The 20,867-nt window shown below is 44.2% G+C and overlaps 1 protein-coding gene across 4 annotated transcripts in view; it reads right to left on the bottom strand.

The window, feature by feature from the left end:
• LOC110521032 (MAP/microtubule affinity-regulating kinase 3) overlaps window positions 1-20,867 on the bottom strand; it is a 141,490-nt gene that overhangs the window by 101,547 nt on the left and 19,076 nt on the right. For all 4 annotated transcript variants that reach the window (XM_090232299.1, XM_090232300.1, XM_036975517.2 and 1 more), the window contains exons 2-3: window positions 18,011-18,202; window positions 17,403-17,456 (exon numbers count right to left, since the gene is read on the bottom strand). In XM_090232299.1, coding sequence (XP_090088425.1) covers window positions 17,403-17,456; window positions 18,011-18,202 — 246 coding nt within the window. The remainder of the gene's footprint in view (window positions 1-17,402; window positions 17,457-18,010; window positions 18,203-20,867) is intronic.

The following is a 20,867-nucleotide window of genomic DNA, read 5'->3' as shown; positions in this document are numbered from 1 at the left end:
TTGGCTAGTAGACTTCCAGATATTGCACTAAGCTAATAATATGCTACCTTCAACTTCCTTCAAACTGTACGCAGAGAGACATAAAAATTATATCCATGAGTTTGTCTGACTCTGGGTAAGTAGGAAATTACCCCAAATACCGAAGTGTCCCTTACAAAAAAATATCATGGCTTAATACGTGTTCATATGAAATTAACCCAAACACCGAAGTGTCCCTTAAAAAATATATCATGGCTTAATACGTGTTCATATGAAATTTTGATACTAGAACATGAAAAATGGTTTGGTAATTGAATTTGTTACTTTCAGTTCTTATGTCAAATGTGTCATGGATCAAGTCTGTATCAGTGCAGCCGATGTCCCCCTTACTGCGAGAGCACAGTGTGCCAGCTCCACTTAGCCCCTACCGGGAGTCTCGGCTGCATCACGTTAGCTAGCCACTCATTCTGCAGAGACGTTTGCACACTTCAACAATGAAACACGGCATGTAGAAATGTTTTAACAGTTAATTACGGTTTGCAAAACATACAAAACACTTCACAATGCAAGATGATAACGGTAACTTCCAGGTTTGTAGGCTAACATTTCTTGCTAGCTTACAGCAGAAGCTAACATCAATTCACTACCCTAATACTTTGGCAAACCATGATGTAAAATATGATAATTGCCACCAAAACTTTATTAATTAACTTAAAAATCGGTCTCTCCCAAAGATGATCTATTGTCTCAGGGAACTGACTATGTGTAAATAGGGCTCTGACAGCCGTCCCCTCAACCCTCCTGAATTACGTCATTACTTGTTAACTTCTTTGGGACTGGGGGGCAGTATTGAGTAGCTTGGATAACAAGGTGCCCAGAATAAACTGCCTGCTACTCAGGCCCAAAAGCTAGAATATGCTAAATATTAGTAGATTTGTATAGAAAACACTGACGTTTCTAAAACTGTTTGAATGATGACAGAGTATAACAGAACTCATATGACAGGCAAAAACCTGAGAAAAAAATCCAACCAGGAAGTGGGAAATCTGAGGTTTGTAGTTTTTCAAGTGATTGCCTATCGAATATAAAGTGTCTATGGAGTCGAATTGCACTTCCTAAGGCTTCTACTAGATGTCAGGCTTCAACGTTGAAGGAGGAGAGAATGAGAGCTGTTTCAACCAGAGGTCTGGCAGAATGCCATGAGCCGATCACGCTCTCGCCCGCGAGAGGTAGCTGCATTTCTAAAGACAATGGAATTCTCCGGTTGGAACATTATTGAAGATTTATGATAACATCCTAACGATTGATTCTATACAAGTGATCGCGCATTATTCTATGAACTGTAATATAACTTTTTTGACATTTCGTCTGAACAAGTGATCGCGCATTATGCATTTGGAATACTGGGCTAAAGGTGCGAACAAAAAGGAGGTTTTTGGACATAAATGATGGACTTTATCGAACAAAACAAACATTATTGTGGAACTGGGATTCCTGGGAGTGCATTCCGATCAAGATCATCAAAGGTAAGTGAATATTTATAACGCTATTTCGGACCTTTTTTCGGACACATCTCCTTCTTTGGAAAATGGCTGGATGTTTTTCTGTGACTGGCACTGACCTAACATAATCGCAAGGTGTGCTTTCACCGTGAAGCCTTTTTGAAATCGGACACAGCGGTTGCATTAAGGAGAAGTTTATCTATATTTCCATGCATGACGCTTGTATTTTTTATCAATGTTTATTATGAGTATTTCTGTAATTTGATGTGGCTCTCTGCACTTTCACCGGATGTTTGTTTGAGACATTGCATTTTTGATCATAACACACTTTATCGAACAAAACACACATTTATTGTGTAACATGAAATCCTGTGAGTGCCATCTGATGAAGATCAAAGGTTAGTGATTAATTTAATCGCTATTTCTGATTTTTTTATGAGCCTTCTACTTGGCTGGAAAATGGCTGTATTGTTTTCTGTGACTAGGCGCTGACCTAACATAATCGTTTGGTGTGCTTTCGCCGTAAAGCCTATTTGAAAACGGACACTGTGGCTGGATTTACAAGACGTTTATCTTTAAAATGGTGTAAAATACTTTTATGTTTGAGGAATTGTAATTATGGGATTTCTGTTGTTTTGAATTTGGCCCCATGCAATTTCACTGGCTGGTGGCGAGGTGGGACGCTACTATCCCACACAAGACATTAAAACTATGAAATAACACATATGGAATCATGTAGTAATCAGAAGTTTAAACAAATCAAAACATATTTTAGATTATTCAAAGTAGCCACCCTTTGCCTTTATTACAGCTTTGCATTTAACATATCATATGGAGACCGAAACAAACCTTTTACCTTAAACAGACAATTGCAGATGGTTAAATCCTTCCAATAGAAATTTTAAAAATAGTCGAATTGAACTTTAATTTAAATGAATTAACTCTTCACATGGGATGATTTCACTGAACAACAAAAGGGAATATTGAATGAACCCCAATGATCCATCGCATTTCCCAAAAACTTTTTCAACTTAAAATGATAGTCTAGAAACTAAAGCTTTGGTTGTCTTCCTCTCAGGCTTCCATGTCTTCTCCCTGGACCTCCTCAATGTCCACCTCTTGAACATCAGACCTCATCTTCACTGTCACTTTCCAACCTTGTTGAGGATGGCTCGTTGTTAGGCTCAAAAAGCCTCAAATTGCCCGGATGGCAGGCAATTTTTCAACCCACGTATTGGTCAGCCTGTTGCGTGCTTTGGTGTGTGTGTTCCCAAACAAGAACCAGTTGCGCTCTGAGCCGGCTGATGTTGGTGAGACTTGGAAGATGGAGGCAACAGGTGAAAGAGCCTCAGATCCACAAAGTCCCTTCCACCAGGTGGCTGATGAGATATGTTGGCACGACTGCCATATTGCATCTCCATCCCAAAGCCCTTGCTTGAAAGTGTACTTTGCCAGACTGCCAAGAACGTTGCCCTCATCCAGGCCAAGGTGGCGAGACACAGTAGCGACGACACCGCAGGCCTTGTTGATCTCTGCACCAGACAGGATGCTCTTGCCAGCATACTTGGGGTCCAACATGTATGCTGCGGCGTGTATGGGCTTCAGGCAGAAGTCTTCATGCTTTTTGATGTACTTCAGAACTGCATTTTTTTCATTATTTTTGATGTATTTCAGAACTGCAGTTTTCTCTGCTTGGAGAAACAGTAGAGTGGGCAGGGCAGTACGGATTTCTTCTCTTAAATCTGCAAGCAGAATCTGAACATCAGACAGGATGGCATTGTCTCCCTCAATCTGTGCAATGGCTACTGCTATAGGTTTCAGGAGTTTCAGGCTGCTTACCACGCTCTCCCTAAATACATCATCCAGGAGGATCCTCTTGATAGGGCTGTCCATATCTACCTCTTGGTGAGGTAGATTGCTGCTATAACTTGATGACCCTTCACATACCTAACCATTTCCTTGGCTCTCTTGTAGAGTGTATCCATTTTTTTCAGTGCCATGATATCCTTGAGGAGCAGATTCAATGCATGAGCAGCACAGCCAATGGGTGTGATGTGAGGGTAGGACTTCTCCACTTTAGACCAAGCAGCCTTCAAGTTCACAGCATTGTCTGTCACCAGTGCAAATACCTTCTGTGGTCCAAGGTGACTGCCTTCAGCTCATCTGCAATGTAGAGACTGGTGTCTGTTGTCCCTTGTGTCTGTGCTCTTGTAGAATACTGGTTGAGGGGTGGAGATGATGTTAATTATCCCTTGCCCACAAATATTCGACCACCCATCAGAGATGATTGCAATACAGTCTGCTTTCTCTATGATTTGCTTGACCTTCACTTGACCTCTGTTGGACTCTGCATCCAGCAAATGAGTAGATAAAGCATGTCTGGTTGGAGGGGTGTATGCTGGGTGAAGAACATTTAGAAATCTCTTCCAATACACATTGCCTTCAATGTTCACACTACATTCAACGTTCTGGTGGACATTCCTGCAGTCAGCGTGCCAATTGAACACTCCCTCAAAACATCTGTGGTAATGTGTTATTTGACAAAAAAAACTGCACATTTTAAATTGACCTTTTGTCTCCAGCACAAGGTGCAATGTGTAATGATCATGCTGCTTAATCAGCTTCGTAATATGCCACACCTGTCAGGTGTATGGATTACCTTGGCAAAGGAGAAATGCTCACTAACAGGGATGCAAACAAATATGTGCACACAATTTGAGAGAAATAAGCTTCTTGTGCGTATGGTCTTTTTCTGTGATTTTTTTTTTCAGCTCATGAAACATGGGACCAACACTTTACATTTTGCGTTTCTATATTTTTGTTCAGTGTATGTTAAAAGTACTCCAACAGGGCCAGCGTATGCTGAACTAGGCGAATGGGAAAAGAGATGCGGAGGAGCAAAAACGAGACATGATTCCACCCGTGACCCAATTTGCTGCACCCAAGACGCACTGCAGGAAATAAACAGTCCCCAAAAAGACTACTGAACACACAAAAGTGCAGAGTCTGTGGTCCAGTGGACGCTCCCAGGTCTATAAGCACATACCACTCTTTGAGACCCCTGTTATATCCCGGTCTGTCGAAATCGTGTTAAAAAAACACACAGGAGCCTTAACCGGTGGAGACCACTCATATGCCTCCACAGTATCTTACCAGTTCCATACACACAATAAGATGGATCAATATTGTGTTAAAGTCCAGCTGTACTCATTTACATAGTTTATTTGGTCTGCATTGGAGTCTGTTGGTCGAGAAGTTGGTGTTTTCTTGTTTCACCCCAGTCATTTGAAGTGACCTAGCTTCAGGGGAGGAAATAACAAGATCCTACGGAAATATGAACTGGGCACCTATTGTACCGTCCAGCACAAATATCTCTGCATAACAGGGAGGCGGCCCTAAAAACAAGGTTTACCCATTCAAGGCAAGGGACAATGTAATAAAGGGAAGAAGAAAATGGTCTGTAGCTCTGGGTATTGTTGCACTCCATTGCTCATACGAACCCCAGCAGGAATTCATTTCAGTCAGGGGTTATAGTCACCCAACCCCCACCCTTGCTGAAATGACTTGTTTGAGGATGATAAAAAAAAAAAAAGACCCACAATGCCGGGTGACATATCACTTCACAAACAGGGCCTGAGAGGAAGGAAGCAGGCTGGCTCGGTGGCGTGGGTGTGGGAGTGAGTGTTGCCTGGGTAAGGCTGCCTGTCTGCTTGGGGTCATGGAGGGACAGGATGCTGGAGGGATTGAACCCAGTCACAGCCCCCCCCAGCCTCTGACTGTCGCCTGGATTAACCCCTCAAATACAACCCGGACGGACATGAGCACTTCCGCGGTCAAATGCCTGACAGAAATAAATTATTAGGAAAGAAAACATGTGCAGTGCGACAACGTCTCAGTCGAGCTGACCCAAACATAAAACAAAAACACTCCCATTACAATGCTGAGTAATGAGTCGCATAAACAGTTCGAAAGGTGGCACGAGATGGTTTAAAAAGGACTGGGGTTCGATTTCTAAAGCTGCACTTTGAAGTGGAAGGGAGAAGAAGAAAAAAAAAATTATATTGCAAGGTAAAAAGAAAATGTCACTCTCCTAGAGCAAGAAAAACAGGAAAGGAGATGTTCCAGTAACATCTGATGGCAGCGTGCCTCGGAGTGCCGGAGAGAGGAACGACTTACGGCCTGCTCTACCCTTAGTAAGAGGTATGTTAGGCCTACTTATTTACTTTACATTCTTGCAAAGCTAATACAACACAATTGGTACATTTTGTGGCTGGAGAAAGTCACATTTTGGAGTGCCCAAAATCATTTCTCTTCTCCTCTAACACATGCCCTGGTGGAATTTTCCAACCCGATAGGAAAACTGTCTGCAACCCACCGTGATACAGAACACCCGGTGACTCAGTCTGCAGAACACATATCAGCAAGGAACACTAGGAGGACATTGAGTAATGGTGGAGACACAAAGACACACTATAAATCTTTGCAGAGCCCTGGCATGATGGGCGTCTGTGGATCTCAAAGATAATGTGTAGCACCCCTCACACTTTTCACTGTAGAAGCTCATTTCTTTAAAATGGTACCAGAGGCATATAATTCATTTGGCTGGCTCCTCATCCTAAAATCCTATGAAAGCATTTTGAATCTAAAGTGATCACCACCCCCAAAAGAGTGCAATGTGCAAAAGCGAGACAGCTCGCTCAGACCTTATGAAAATGACACAATAGCTCCACAGATGAGTAAACAGAGTCCAGACACAATAGCTCCACAGATGAGTAAAGAGTCCAGACACAATAGCTCCACAGATGAGTAAACAAATGGAGCAGCCAAGACGTAACAGCAACAGTCCCTTTCTGCTACTGGCTGATGTCAACGCCAATGAGGTTCACTACCTGACAAAAGTAAATGGGACAGGACCACATAGGGGCCGCCAGACAACCCTGATCGCTCCGGGGGAAGCATTCATGAGGCATCGCTAACTGCAGCCCCACAGTCTCCCCCCCCAACTCTGTTCTCAGCGATTTGTGGGATACACCTACATAGTACCTGCTCATCAATAGGGTAACTGCCAGTATGTTCAGGAGTTGGGATTCACTAAAGGGTATTATTCAATCAAAAGCGCCATTTCATCGATTGGACAAAAACATTCTCTTCCCGTACTGTGAGGAAGGTGAATGAACACCCAATTGGGTAACTTTTTGTTGTTTCACACGTCATTCTCTTACTGATTATGTAAATTGAAACATGCATTATTGCAGCACAGGCAGACTATTGTTGTGTCTTTCCCCAGGCATTCACTGTTGCCAGGTTGGATTGAATATGGCCTCATATTAGTGGAATAATAGAGATTGTGGAAACACTCATTTCAATCCAGTGTGAAAACATTTTGAATGTGAAACCACTATATTGATAAGAGCTAACTAGAAAATAAACTGTGTATTTAACACTAATTTAGAGATAAAAGCAGACAACTACAATACTGATGTTATCTACCAAAGCTGGAAAACTATTCTTCTGCCCAACATCTCTGACCAATATTCTTCTAATCGCCTCCTTCCACCCCCACATCCTGATTAGCTCATAACGCCCAGGTAAATGGGACTTCACCACACCTCTAGCAGATCTCGTATGGTGTTTGAGGGGTTTCACGAGTATACTTCCATATCCCCGGTGCCCCGGCCCAGGTCTTAATAAAACCGCTCCCTTCTAAAAGCAGGAATATCGACTGACTCGGCAGCGGGGTTCTCCTCCCACCAATTACATAAGAGGTCACACCGACGCAAATAAAAATAGCTACAGTGAACGAGTCTGTGAAAAACTGAGGAGCGCAAGAGGGGATGTAAGGATGGAGGGATGACATTTTTTTTGCTGTACAAACTAAGGTGCTCATTGTCTGAATTAAGGTCCTGAGTTGTCTGGGTTTTTAGTGTATTTCAATCTAGGATAGCGCTGCAGTGGATAGTCACTGTTTTGCAGGCTCCTGACCAATTCTGTTATTTTGTGTGTGTTTTTTATGCTGATCTTAACTTTTTTTGTACATAATGTCTCCGCAATCATTTCCTAAGACCGAAAACTGCTTCTGGACATCAGAAAAGCGATCGGTAACCTCAATTTGGGTGAAAATGTTTACTTCAACGAGGCGGCAGCTCTGTATTTTCTGCTTTCATGGGACCAGGCCCTAATCACCGGGACTCGAAATAGGAAGCGGCAGCGAAAGTGTGGCAAGGGAGGTGGCATCCTGACGAGACCAAGCAAATAGAACAGAGGGCAATGGCGGTCTATTTGTGAACTTGCAGTCAATGGAGAACCTATGAAAGCATTCCTGTTTATGCATTCTGAAGTGACTCCCACCCCCCAAAAATATCATGATCAGCTCCTTTATTTTACTGACATTGAGGGAGAGGTTGCTGTCCTGGCACCACACTGCCAGGTCTGACCTTATCATCATCGGTGATCAGTCCTACCACCATTGTCGTCAGCAAACCTAATGAAGTCATGCACGGCCACACAGTCGTAGGTGAACAGGGAACAGGAGGGGACTAAGCACACCGTTGAGGGGCCTGTAGGTTCTATGACTGCGGCACGGTCTGCATTTTTCATGCTGCAGGCGAGAGGTCAGAGATTATTTGGAAATGGTCATCCTTCTGCTTTTTATGCGTTAACCTACCGATTGTATCAACGTTTTCACACGGACAGTCTTACATGAACTGGCACATTATCGGGCTGGCGTTCGCATGGTCTTCATTGTTGTTCTCCTTACAAATAAAAACTCTGGACATGTACAGGTTCTTGTCAAAGTGCCTTATTTTCTGTATGTCGTGTTGTCATTTCTAATGTAGCACACCGTATGTATGGAGCATAATGCATTTACAGTTTTATTCACTTGTTTTCAAGTACTGGTGAGAAATAATGCATTCCGATTATTGCATAGATTGTAATGGACACCTATGATGTGTGTAAAATACCTTTTTGAAGGTTGTACTGATTATAATGAGCTCATGTTAAGCTATTTGCCAGCTATGTGTGGCGCTGTTTGTTGACATTATACAATGCATTCTGGGGTGTCAGACCAAAGATGTTATGAGGTGGAGGAATGGTTCACTCATCTTTCAAGTAAACTTCCGGAAGTGAATGAAGGGACGTGAATGATTGTAAACAACACACCCCTTTCAATATACACACTGCAAAACAGAGAACTCATCTAGGTCTCCTCTTATTATCTTTGGTTGACTAGAAAAAACTAAATGGAGGTGCGCAAACATGATGGATTACTTTCGTTTTCTAGAAAGTGTTTTACTCAATTATTTTGATCAATGGTGAGCTCAACCGTGATGTGATGCATTTTAAATAGTAAATTGCCATTAGCCAATTCATATAGTTGTTTCTGTCAGCTGAGAGATATCTAATCTAAATATGACCGCTTGTGTAATGTCAATCTTTCCTCAGTTAGCGCTAGGATGCATGTAGCCTACATTTTCCGGTTTGGATGATTGTGTTATGCTGTCGTTACTTCTGTGAATGTCAGAACATTGCATCCAAAAATAAACTGGTCATATTCAGGACATAGCTTTGTAAGGACAGCATTTGTGCAAAGTGTTTGTGCCTAGCTCAAATGCAGACTGGACGTTCTAGTCAAACCAGTTTGAGCGTACGCTGCAGGGACCACTGTAGAATGATCACACACATTTGTTGGTACTTGTGAAAAGGTTAAACCTCTATTGGCGCATGAACCGCTAGCGGGACACCTACGACAAGATCCCGTGAAATTGCAGAGTGCAAAATTCAAAATACAAAAATCGAAATATTAAAACACTCAAGGAAATACAAGTGTCATACATCACTTAAAAGCTTAACTTCTTGTTAATCCAACCGCATTGTCAGATTTCAAAAAGGCTTCTACGGCGAAAGCATTCCATGCGATTATCTGAGAACAGCGCCCCACACCAAAATACTTTTCAACCAGCACAGGCGTCACAAAATCACAAATAGCGATTAAATAAATCACTTACCTTTCGAAGATCTTCCTCTTTATGCAATCCCAAGGGTCCCAGCTATACAATGGTTGTTTTGTTCGATAAAGTCCTTCTTTATATCAAAAAAGGTCTGTTTAGTTGGTGCCAATGATCTCAGTAATCCTCTCTTTCAACATGCATACAAACGAATCCAAAAAGTTACCAGTAAAGTTCATCCAAACAAGTCAAAGGATGTTTAAAATTAATACTCAGGTACTCTAATATCAAAATAAATGATAATATTTAAGACGAAGAATAGTATGCTCAATAGGGAACAAATACCGAAGAGCGCGCACCTCATTCATGCACCTCATTCACCAACAAGCCACTTTTCTAATGAGAGACAAGTTGTAGTTCTTCCAACTACTTGTTAATTTAAAAAGAAACAAGCCTGAAACCCTTTCTAAAGACTGTTGACATCTTGTGGAAGCCATAGGAACTGCAATCTGGCTCCTATCTATTTGTATTTCAATTAGGACTGAAATTAGCACTGAAATTGCCTGTGACCTAAAAAAAAAAACATTCCTTGGGTTTTCGCCTGCCATATCAGTTCTGTTATACTCAAGAGTGTTTTCTATCCAATGCTACCAAGTATATGCATATCCTAGCTTCTGGGCCTGAGTAACAGGCAGTTTACTTTGGGCACGTCATTCATCCGAAATTTCGGACAAAAACCAGTTTGCTAACGAAGTTAAACACTGTTTCCCATGCTTGTTCAATGAACCATAAACAATTCATGAACATGCACCTGTGGAAAGGTCATTAAGACACTAACAGCTTACAGACGGTCACAGTTATTAAGGTCACAGTTATGAAGTCCTTAGGACACTAAGGAGGCCTTTCTACTGAGGACTGCAGATGTGGCCAGCGAAATAAATTGCAATGTCCGTACTGTGAGACGCCTAAAACAGCACTACAGGGAGACAGGACGGACAGCTGATCATCCTAGCAGTGGCAGACCATGTGTAACAACACCTGCGCAGGATCGGTACATCCGAACATCACACCTGCACGACAGGTACAGGATGGCAACAACTGCCCGAGTTACCCCAGGAACGCACCATCCCTCCAGTGCTCAGACTGTCCGCAATAGGCTGAGAGAGGCTGGACTGGGGGCTTTTAGGCCTGTTGTAAGGCAGGTCCTCACCAGACATCACCGGCAATAACATCGCCTATGGGTACAACCCACCATCAACCAGACAGGACTGGCAAAAAGTGCTCTTCACTGATGAGTTGCGGTTGTCTCACCGGGGGTGATGGTTGCATTTGCGTTTATCGTCGAAGGAATGAGCGTTACACCGAGGCCTGTACACTGGAGCGGGATCAATTTGGAGGTGGAAGGTCCGTCATGGTCTGGGGCGGTGTGTCACAGCATCATCGGACTGAGCTTGTTGTCATTGCAGGCAATCTCAACGCTGCGCGTTACAGGGAAGGCATCCTCCTCCCTTATGTGGTACCCTTCCTGCAGGCTCATCCTGACATGACCCTCCAGCATGACAATGCCACCAGCCATACTGCTCGTTCTGTGCGTGAATTCCTGCAAGACTGATGTCAGTGTGAATGTCATGAATGTCACTGAATGTCACTGTTGTGCCATGGCCAGCGAAGAGCCCAGATCTCAATTCCATTGAGCACGTCTGGGACCTGTTGGATCGGAGGGTGAGGGCTAGGGCCATTCCCCCAGAAATGTCCAGGAACTTGCAGGTGCCTTGGTGGAAGTGTGGGGTAACATCTCACAGCAAGTACTGGCAAATCTGGTGCAGTCCATGAGGAGGAGATCCACTGCAGTATTATGTATGTATGTATGCATGTATACAGATCAAATATCGATTCTCTGGGTTTTAAAGGCCTGTCCTTCATTTAAAAGCACATTCAATGAAGATTCTCCATTGAGCATGCAGATGTAGAATCGCAGTGGCAGGAAAAACTCCCTAGAAAAGCAGGAACCTAGAGGACCCAGGCTCTGAGGGGTGGCCAGTCCTCTTCTGGCTGCGCCGGTTGGAAATACGAGTACACGACAATTAAGGTCAGATTGTTCTTCAAGATGTTCAAACGTTTATAGATGACCAGCAGGGTCAAATAATAATCACAGTGGTTGTAGAGGGTGGTCAGTACCTCAGGAGTAAATGTCAGTTGGCTTGTCATAGCCAAGCATTCAGAGGTCGAGACAGTAGATGCGGTAGAGAGTCAAAAACAGCAAGTTCGGGACAGGGTAGCACGTCCGGTGAAACAGGTCAAGGTTCCAAAGCCCGCAGTCAGAAGAGTTGAAACTGGAGTACCAGCACGACCAGGTGGACTGGAGGTAGCCAGGTCAGATAGTCCTGAGGCATGATCCTAGGGCTTAGGTCCTCCGGGAGGAGAGGGAGAGAATTCGAGGGAGCATAATTACATTCACACAGGACACCAGATAAGACAGGAGAATTACACCAGATATAACAGACTGACCCTAGCCCTCCCGGGGACTGAGCTTAATCTGTGTCTGGGAAACTGGCCTTTAAGCAAACTAGCTTAACGATCTCATCTATCAAACCCCATCCAGAGGGCACGGCACGTTCACTGAAACCACACTGGTCAATCAGTCACTTAACATTAGAACCGCAGGGCCTTGAGGGACCTACCCTTCAAGCTGACATTCTGACTGCTAACGGTGTAATTAATATATTTCATATATGCTATTGCTAAAATAGTCATTTGTGTTCATGAAGGTGTCAAGTAACATAATTAATTTTAGTTAAAAAAATAATAATAAAATAGCATTTTCATTCGTTTGTAACTGTAGGCGAAAACAGACTGGTCAATTATTTTTATTTGGAGTGCTTTTGTTCCAACTAGGAAACAGAAACCATATGTCTTAGAACACTGTAAAATGTTATTTTGATTTTAAAATAGTGTACAAAATACCACAAAGCAGCACAGTCAGCAAAACACACGGTCAATTTTTAAAAACAGTAGCCTAAACATCATTATAAGCGCCAAGTGTGCTTGTTAAATAGTGAAAATCAGCACAAAAGCAAAAATGTCATATACACTGCTCAAAAAAATAAAGGGAACACTTAAACAACACAATGTAACTCCAAGTCAATCACACTTCTGTGAAATCAAACTGTCCACTTAGGAAGCAACACTGATTGACAATAAATTTCACATGCTGTTGTGCAAATGGAATAGACAACAGGTGGAAATTATAGGTAATTAGCAAGACACCCCCAATAAAGGAGTGGTTTTGCAGGTGGTGACCACAGACCACTTCTCAGTTCCTATGCTTCCTGACTGATGTTTTGGTCACTTTTGAATGCTGGCGGTGCTTTCACTCTAGTGGTAGCATGAGACGGAGTCTACAACCCACACAAGTGGCTCAGGTAGTGCAGCTCATCCAGGATGGCACATCAATGCGAGCTGTGGCAAGAAGGTTTGCTGTGTCTGTCAGCGTAGTGTCCAGAGCATGGAGGCGCTACTAGGAGACAGGCCAGTACATCAGGAGACGTGGAGGAGGCCGTAGGAGGGCAACAACCCAGCAGCAGGACCGCTACCTCCGCCTTTGTGCAAGGAGGAGCATGCCAGAGCCCTGCAAAATGACCTCCAGCAGGCCACAAATGTGCATGTGTCTGCTCAAACGGTCAGAAACAGACTCCATGAGGGCCCGACGTCCACAGGTGGGGGTTGTGCTTACAGCCCAACACCGTGCAGGTTGTTTGGCATTTGCCAGATAACACTAAGATTGGCAAATTCGCCACTGGCGCCCTGTGCTCTTCACAGATGAAAGCAGGTTCACACTGAGCACATGTGACAGAGTCTGGAGATGCCGTGGAGAACGTTTTGCTGCCTGCAACATCCTCCAGCATGACCGGTTTGGCGGTGGGTCAGTCATGGTGTGGGGTGGCATTTCTTTGGGGGGCCATGTGCTCGCCAGAGGCAGCCTGACTGCCATTAGGTACCGAGATGGGATCCTCAGACCCCTTGTGGGACGATATGTTGGCCCTGGGTTCCTCCTAAAGCAAGGCAATGCTAGACCTCATGTGGCTGGAGTGTGTCAGCAGTTCCTGCAAGAGGAAGGCATTGATGCTATGGACCGCCCGTTCCCCAGACCTGAATCCAATTGAGCACATTTCATGTCTCGCTCCATCCACCAACGCCACGTTGCACCACAGAATGTCCATGAGTTGGCGGATGCTTTAGTCCAGGTCTGGGAGGAGATCCCTCAGGAGACCATCCACCACCTCATCGGGAGCATGCCCAGGGATTGTAGGGAGGTCATACAGGCACGTGGAGGCCACACACACTACTGAGCCTCATTTTGACTTGTTTTAAGGACATTACATCAAAGTTGGATCAGCCTGTAGTGTGGTTTTCCACTTTAATTTTGAGTGTGTCTCCAAATCCAGACCTCCATGGGTAGATAAATTTGATTTCCATTGATACTTTTTGTGTGATTGTGTTGTCAGCACATTCAACTATGTAAAGAAAAAAGTATTTAATAAGAATATTTCATTAATTCAGATCTAGGATGTGTTATTTTAGTGTTCCCTTTATTTTTTTGAGCAGTGTATTTAAAATTAGTGTCGATATGACAGCAGTCAAAAATAGTCAAATATTGTCAGCTCGTGCTTACGATGTCTGCATGGGACGGATTTCTTCATCCCGCTCCTGCCCGCTCCTGCAGTCCCACCCGCTACTGGAAGAGCTGGTCCCAAACCAAATCGCAGTCCTGCAGTGTTATTTTAGGTGTATGTGATACAGCTCACTTGTCAGCTATGGTCCCAGCAATTTTGCACCCTATAGGCAATATCAAATGTGCTAAAATAACTTGAGAAATAGGTGGCCCATTTTACATTAGGCTTTCAGTATTACTGGACTATATCATCCGATATACTACATGTAGTTTGGGAAGCAGAGTTGGAGACTTGCCCTTTTCTCTTTATAGCTTTTAGGAGTGTGAAGATTTTCATAATTTTTTTTCTCCCCAATTTCGTGGTATCCAATTGGTAGTAGTTACAGTCTTGTCTCATCGCTACAACTCCCGTACGGACTCGAGAGCCATGCGTCCTCCGAAACACAACCCAACCAAGCCGCACTGCTTCTTGACACAATGCCCATCCAACCCAGAAGCCAGCCGGAAGAAAAACTGTACACCTGGCAACCTGGTCAGCGTGCACTGCGCCCGGCCCGCCACAGGAGTCGCTAGTGCGCGATGAGACAAGGATACCGGCCAAGCCCTCCCTAACCCGGACGACGCTGGGCCAATTGTGTGCCGCCCCATGGGCCTCTCGGTCGCAGCCGGCTTGGACTCGAACCCAGAATCTCTGCCTTAGACCACCGAGCCACCCGGGAGACCCATAGGAGTGCGCCGATTTTCAAACAGAGCAATATGGATGATCAATGTAGTGAACTATAGCCTAATCATATTTAGGAAGTACATTTCCTTGGCTATAGCCTACTCTATTTAATTGAGGCCACACAAGCTCCTGATCTCGAAGGTATGGAATCTGAAGTGGAAGCGGCAAGAAAGATGACTTCTACACTTGCCACGTTTTGCATAAGGACATAGCCTTAGGTTGACGATTTGCAGGGAGAGACAAACAAAGAGACAAACAAAGGGGTAATCAATACTTAATGAAACGGGTGCTACGCCTGCTCACGCCTGCTCACCGTAGTAGCCTAACCTATGCACCCGTCGTTCGACGGCCCACTTTATTCCATTATCAATATTTATTTAGGCACTGTAGTAAACTACAGTCTAATGTCATATTGAAGTTAACTGCCACGTGATTCTCCATCCATGTAGGCAGCCTACTCTATTTCAATGAGTCCACACATACCAGGCACACAACTCGCACACCCAGCTTTGAGAGAAGTAGGCTCCTGAAGTTGCCCGAGTGTGTGAATAATGCGACAAATAAAATTGTGCTATTAAACCCTTTACAATGATCTGTGAAGTTCATTTGGATTTTTACAAATTATCTTTGTAAGACAGGGTCCTGAAAAAGGGACGTTTCTTTTTTTGCTGAGTTTACATAGGAAAAAAGGCCAGTTCAAACCACCATTGGGAATTGTGTTCCCTCAGGACAAAATGCAAAACTTGTGTTGCTTTCAAGACATTAGAATGAACACTTCTCTCCGCGGGCCCTGGCTCCTATACCATCCCTGTCACCATGCCCTGAGCGAAGCTGTGGAGACTGATACTGCACCGAGGAGGCAGTCACAGATTGGTAAGGCTTAGCATGGTACATTGTCAGTCTGACTGCAGGCTGCCTAGCGCACTGCGTGGAGCCGTAGCAGCTATCTAGTCGGCACCGTTCCCTGAAGGACACTTGTGCATAATAGACGGAGCCTACTCATGGAAGGAACGGGACAGCATGGTGTCCCCTCAGCTACCTTTGCATGTGGAGGTTTGTCCATTTTGACTGAGTGATTGGTGTATGGGGCAGAGACTCTCTGGCTACTGTTAGCTACGGTTTAAGGGGGGGGGGGGGGGGGTTGTGTTTAAGACCACTTCATCACTCAGAGGCCTGTTCGCTTTGGTTGCCAACCCAGAAAGCAGTGGGCTCCTGATGAAGTGGTAAGCACACAGGTGGAGACTGAGAAACTAGAGAGAGCAGCATGACGCTGGCCCTCTCTCCCTCATAGTCCCTGTCCCCTCCTCTCTCTCACTCATCCCGTAACCACACAGTCTGAGCCACGGGCTGTCGATTGGCCAACGAATGGAAAACTAACTGAATCGATAGCCTGTGCTGGCTAATTATAGGGGTTGGTGGGGTGGATGAACATCATCAGTCTCACACTGGCACCACTGAGGGTCTGATCTGTATAGCTGCAAGGAAAGGCCACAGGGCAGGGCAGCAGCCGCAGTCTGGTAAAGAGCCACTCAAGGGCACCATAGTAAGGTCTACTACAGTTCCAAGCGGATCTCAGGAAATAGATAGAAAAGTATATTTGTATATATGATATTACCAGTTGACACAGGTCCTAATATTGGGTGAGGATTACTCTGCCACACAACATTGGGGGAAAAGTTCTGATGTCCAAGTTAAATAAAAGTCCAGAAAGACGCACCTCATTTGTGGCCCTTAACTCTTTTGTGGGCCAGCAGGTGTGTTTTAGCGTCTGCTCATTCCAGTTTCATCAGAGCAGAATAATAAAATGGGCCTTGAGGAGGAAATGTGGGTACTGTGTGCACTAGGCCCTCCAACCATCCAATGGGTCAATGGCCCCACTTCACTTCCCTTTCCCCACTACAGCCCAAACCCCAGCCCCTTCTCCTTGGAAAGTTGTTGCTTCTCTTCCCATGTTGGCAGGGCCAACCCTCTTCTTTCACCAGCCACCCATTTGGATTTCTCCTCCGAGGCTATTATTAGCAACCTCTGAAATTCAAGTCCACCGAGGGTTCCTCTAACAGCCACCGCTTTACCCCCTACCTCCCATCATGCAGTGGGGCACAAGGACTGAGACCTTTAAGGGGGTAGGGACTCTGCACCTCAGCTCAAACTAATGCAGAGTCCTTTGTGAAGTTAGTAACACACTCTGAAATGAAGCTAGTTATGTCACCAAGACACGTTCTGTGGTGTGTAGCACACACTATGACAAGGTGTCAAGAACTCATAGGAAATCAGATTAATTAGCTATAATTGTGCGTGTCGCTACAAAAATAGTTTCAATGGCTACTCGATGAAGGGAAGTCCCATACACTCACCTCCATCAATATAGACAAGACTGATTTTATAATACCTAATGAATATAGGGCATAAAATGTGTTTTACTAATGCTTTTCACTGCATACAGCTTTCAAAGTGGGAATATTACATGCAAGGCCTAATGATATCCCTGACATCCACAACCAGAGAATGCACTAATGTGGAAATAACGTTGGAGAAGGATGTGCACGTTTCAATAGGGAGACAATGGGTTTTTCTTTTACCTTTTGAAGACTGGTAGGATTCAGTTGTGTCTTGTCAATGATTTTAATGGCAACCTGTCAAGAAAGAGTAAAAGGAAAACAATTAATCCTGTAGCAACCACTCCTAAAGACTCAAGAATTGGCAAGCCTGTAAACGGGCCACCAATGACAAACGTGTTTCTCAGAATGCATAGTTGCAATTCTAGAGTGTGTAAAGCACTGCCTCTAGGAGAACTGCGGGGGCTGGTGGGGGTCTCAATACAATTTGCTTCAGTTCCTCTAGTTTGTTGCTTAATTAAGTTTAGTTTACAGCATTCAAAGCACAGTATATCTAGTTCAATTTCCCTATTACTCTCAGGCCATTAACTTGCATTTTGTTTGTTTCACCAATGAACAAAATGCAATTACATTGACTATTGTTATGATTAGTGCAGTGCGTTGCCCCTGGACTATTCAGGTACAGGAAGGGTGAGGTGACTGGCATTAGCAAAGCCCACAAACGAACTTTGTGAAAATAACTTCCTCCATAAAGTACAAACAATTCTACTTTACTCTATTATTTTCTAGACAAACAAAGATAATGCACTAGCAATCATGACAGGTGCCTCCGGAGTCTGATGGGGTCTCACCTCTCTGCCCGTGAGGATGTGGCGTGCCAGCTTGACCTTGGCGAAGTTTCCCTTGCCGATGGTCTTGAGCAGCCGATAGTTGCCGACGTGCGGCTGCTCGTCGGCACACGAGGCGATAGAGTTCCGGCAGCGGGAGCCCGAGCGCCCGGGTCGCGTGGTCACCTCATTGCGCCCATCAGCGTGCGAGGTGTGCTGTGGACAGAAGATAAGTCTCTCAGAGGTCATTTGAAGTTACGTGTCAAAGGACATCGACTAGAGGGGACATTGATCTTGCGCAGACAGGCAGCAGCAAAGCAGCTTAGAACTTCGACACAATCAAAAGCCAAAAGCTAGAAAAGGTAAAATGTTCCTTGCCTAGAGGGCATTGGTCAGAGCAGAACTTATCAGTAGGCATTCAAACAATCACTATGGGTAGAGCCGTGGTCTTGTGGTAACACTTCCCGGCACATGTCACATCTGGGTCATTTCATGTCCTTTCAGCAAGCAATGGCACCCACCATCTCAGAATGTTCTGACATATCAGTTTCGAACTACAGAATCTAACATAAGCATTCTGGAAAAATTACTTTGTTTAAATATAATTTGATCTCTTGAGAAATGAATCTAATTGACGGCACCCAAATTGCCCAGTTTAATTGATAGGATTCATATACTACTTAATTATAGTACCTGACGTCCGATTTGGACTAAACTTTTTTCTAACAATGAACAAGATATGAGGAATCCAAAGATGTGGTAAAAAGCCATGCACGCACCCTCCCCCACCCCCCAACAACAAGTATTTAATCATACATGTTTGACACATAGTATGGAGCTGCGGCTCAGAGTACTGTTCCTTCTTCTTATGTAATGTATTCTTAGAAAAACAAATCAGTTAATGGAATTGTAATGCCATGGTCATTTCATGACATAACAGTTGAAAAGAACAGAGAAAAGTCTAAATTGGACCTGTTTGAACTGACCTTTGACAGAAAAGACAAAGGACTTTGCAGCAGCACGGTGTGTTCACAGAGGGTCCAACGTTTGTGCTGCGTGGGGATGTTGTTCCCCCCCGGATTGAAATGGTTGGGATTATGTACCATCTTACATCCTGATATTACCAGGTTCTGACCACTAGATGGTAAGGTTCTTACTGTTAGGTGATCATTGTTTTGCTTGTTAAACTTGGAGCGGTTGTTTTGTGCCTGGTCCTGGGTTCTGACCACTAGATGGTAAGGTTCTTACTGTTTGGTGATCATTGTTTTACTTGTTAAACTCGGAGCGGTTGTTTTGGGCCTGGTACCAGGTTCTGACCACTAGATGGTAAGGTTCTTGCTGTTAGGTGATTGTTTTTTTTACTTGTTAAACTCGGAGCGGTTGTTTTGGGCCTGGTACCGGGTTTGCGGAGCTTACGTATCCACCCCGTCAATGTCGCTCAGAAAATAGAAAGTGACATCCTTCAAAAGCTACAGAACTTATATTTTTGGAAATTGCGCTCAAATCCTACTGCTAGCGAAATCATGAGAATGCTCCCACCACCACACAGGTCATAAATCATGCACTATGGTGATATTCAGAGTATTCCATTTAGATGTTTTTTTTTCTCCTGTTGACATATCATCATTGGTAAGGATTGCAAAGGATACAAACATACAGGCATTAGCACAAGTTGACATAAGGGTAAGAAAGCACTGGTGAGTAAATCATATCAGCACTGCCTGGTAATGAGGGTAGAGATTGCTAAATGTTTGAACAACGTTGAAAAGTCATTAGTATTAAAGTATGAGCAAAGCAGTCGAGTGAGCATGTGGCTGCACGCACACAAACTTGACATTGACAAACCTTCCCACGGTATAATACCTCATCTAGAGAAACCTTCCCACGGCATAATACCTCATCTAGAGAAACATTCCCACGGTATAATACCTCATCTAGAGAAACCTTCCCACGGTATAATACCTCATCTAGAGAAACCTTCCCACGGTATAATACCTCATCTAGAGAAACCTTCCCACGGTATAATACCTCATCTAGAGAAACGTTCCCACGGTATAATACCTCATCTAGAGAAACCTTCCCACGGCATAATACCTCATCTAGAGAAACCTTCCCACGGCATAATACCTCATCTAGAGAAACATTCCCACGGTATAATAACTCATCTAGAGAAACATTCCCACATTGTAATAACTCATCTAGAACAGACTTATTTCAGAAAACAGACCTTGAACAGACTCAAAATAGCACGGCAAGCAGTACCGGAGTGCCAAGTCTAGGTCCAAAAGGTTTCTTAACTGGTTCTGTTAACAGCTAATCAAAATGGCTACCCGGACTATTTGCATTGTTCCCCCCCCCCCCCCCCACACACACACTTTTACCCTGCTGCTACTCTGTTTATTATCCATGCATAGTCGCAGTACCTCTCCCTAAATGTACAAATTACCGCAACTAACCTGTGCCCCCGCACATTGACTCTTTACCGGTACCCACTGTATTTAGCCTTGCTACTGATATTTTATTGTTGAGACTAGTCAGGTTCGAGGAAAAGGTCAACGGAGAAAAGTACAGTGAGATCCTTGACAAAAACCTGATCCAGAGCACCCAGGACCTCAGACTGTGGCGAAGGTTTACCTTCCAACAGAACAACGTTCCTAAGCACACAGCCAAAACAACACAGGAGTCTCTGAATGTCCTTGAGTGGCCCAGGAAGAGCCCGGACTTGAACCCGATCAAACATCTCGAGAGAGAGACCTGAAAATAGCTGTCCAGCAACGCTCCCCATCCAACTTAAATCACATTTTATTAGTTGCATGCGCCGAATACAACAGGTGTAGACCTTAGTGAAATGCTTACTTACGAGCCCCTAACAATGAAGTTT

This window comes from Oncorhynchus mykiss, chromosome 4 (assembly GCF_057628025.1).
Source record: "Oncorhynchus mykiss isolate SJ-2025 chromosome 4, ASM5762802v1, whole genome shotgun sequence".
NCBI lineage: Eukaryota > Metazoa > Chordata > Actinopteri > Salmoniformes > Salmonidae > Oncorhynchus > Oncorhynchus mykiss.
The sequence above is the reverse complement of the archived record's forward strand: the minus strand, read 5'-3'. Positions and strand labels throughout refer to the sequence as shown.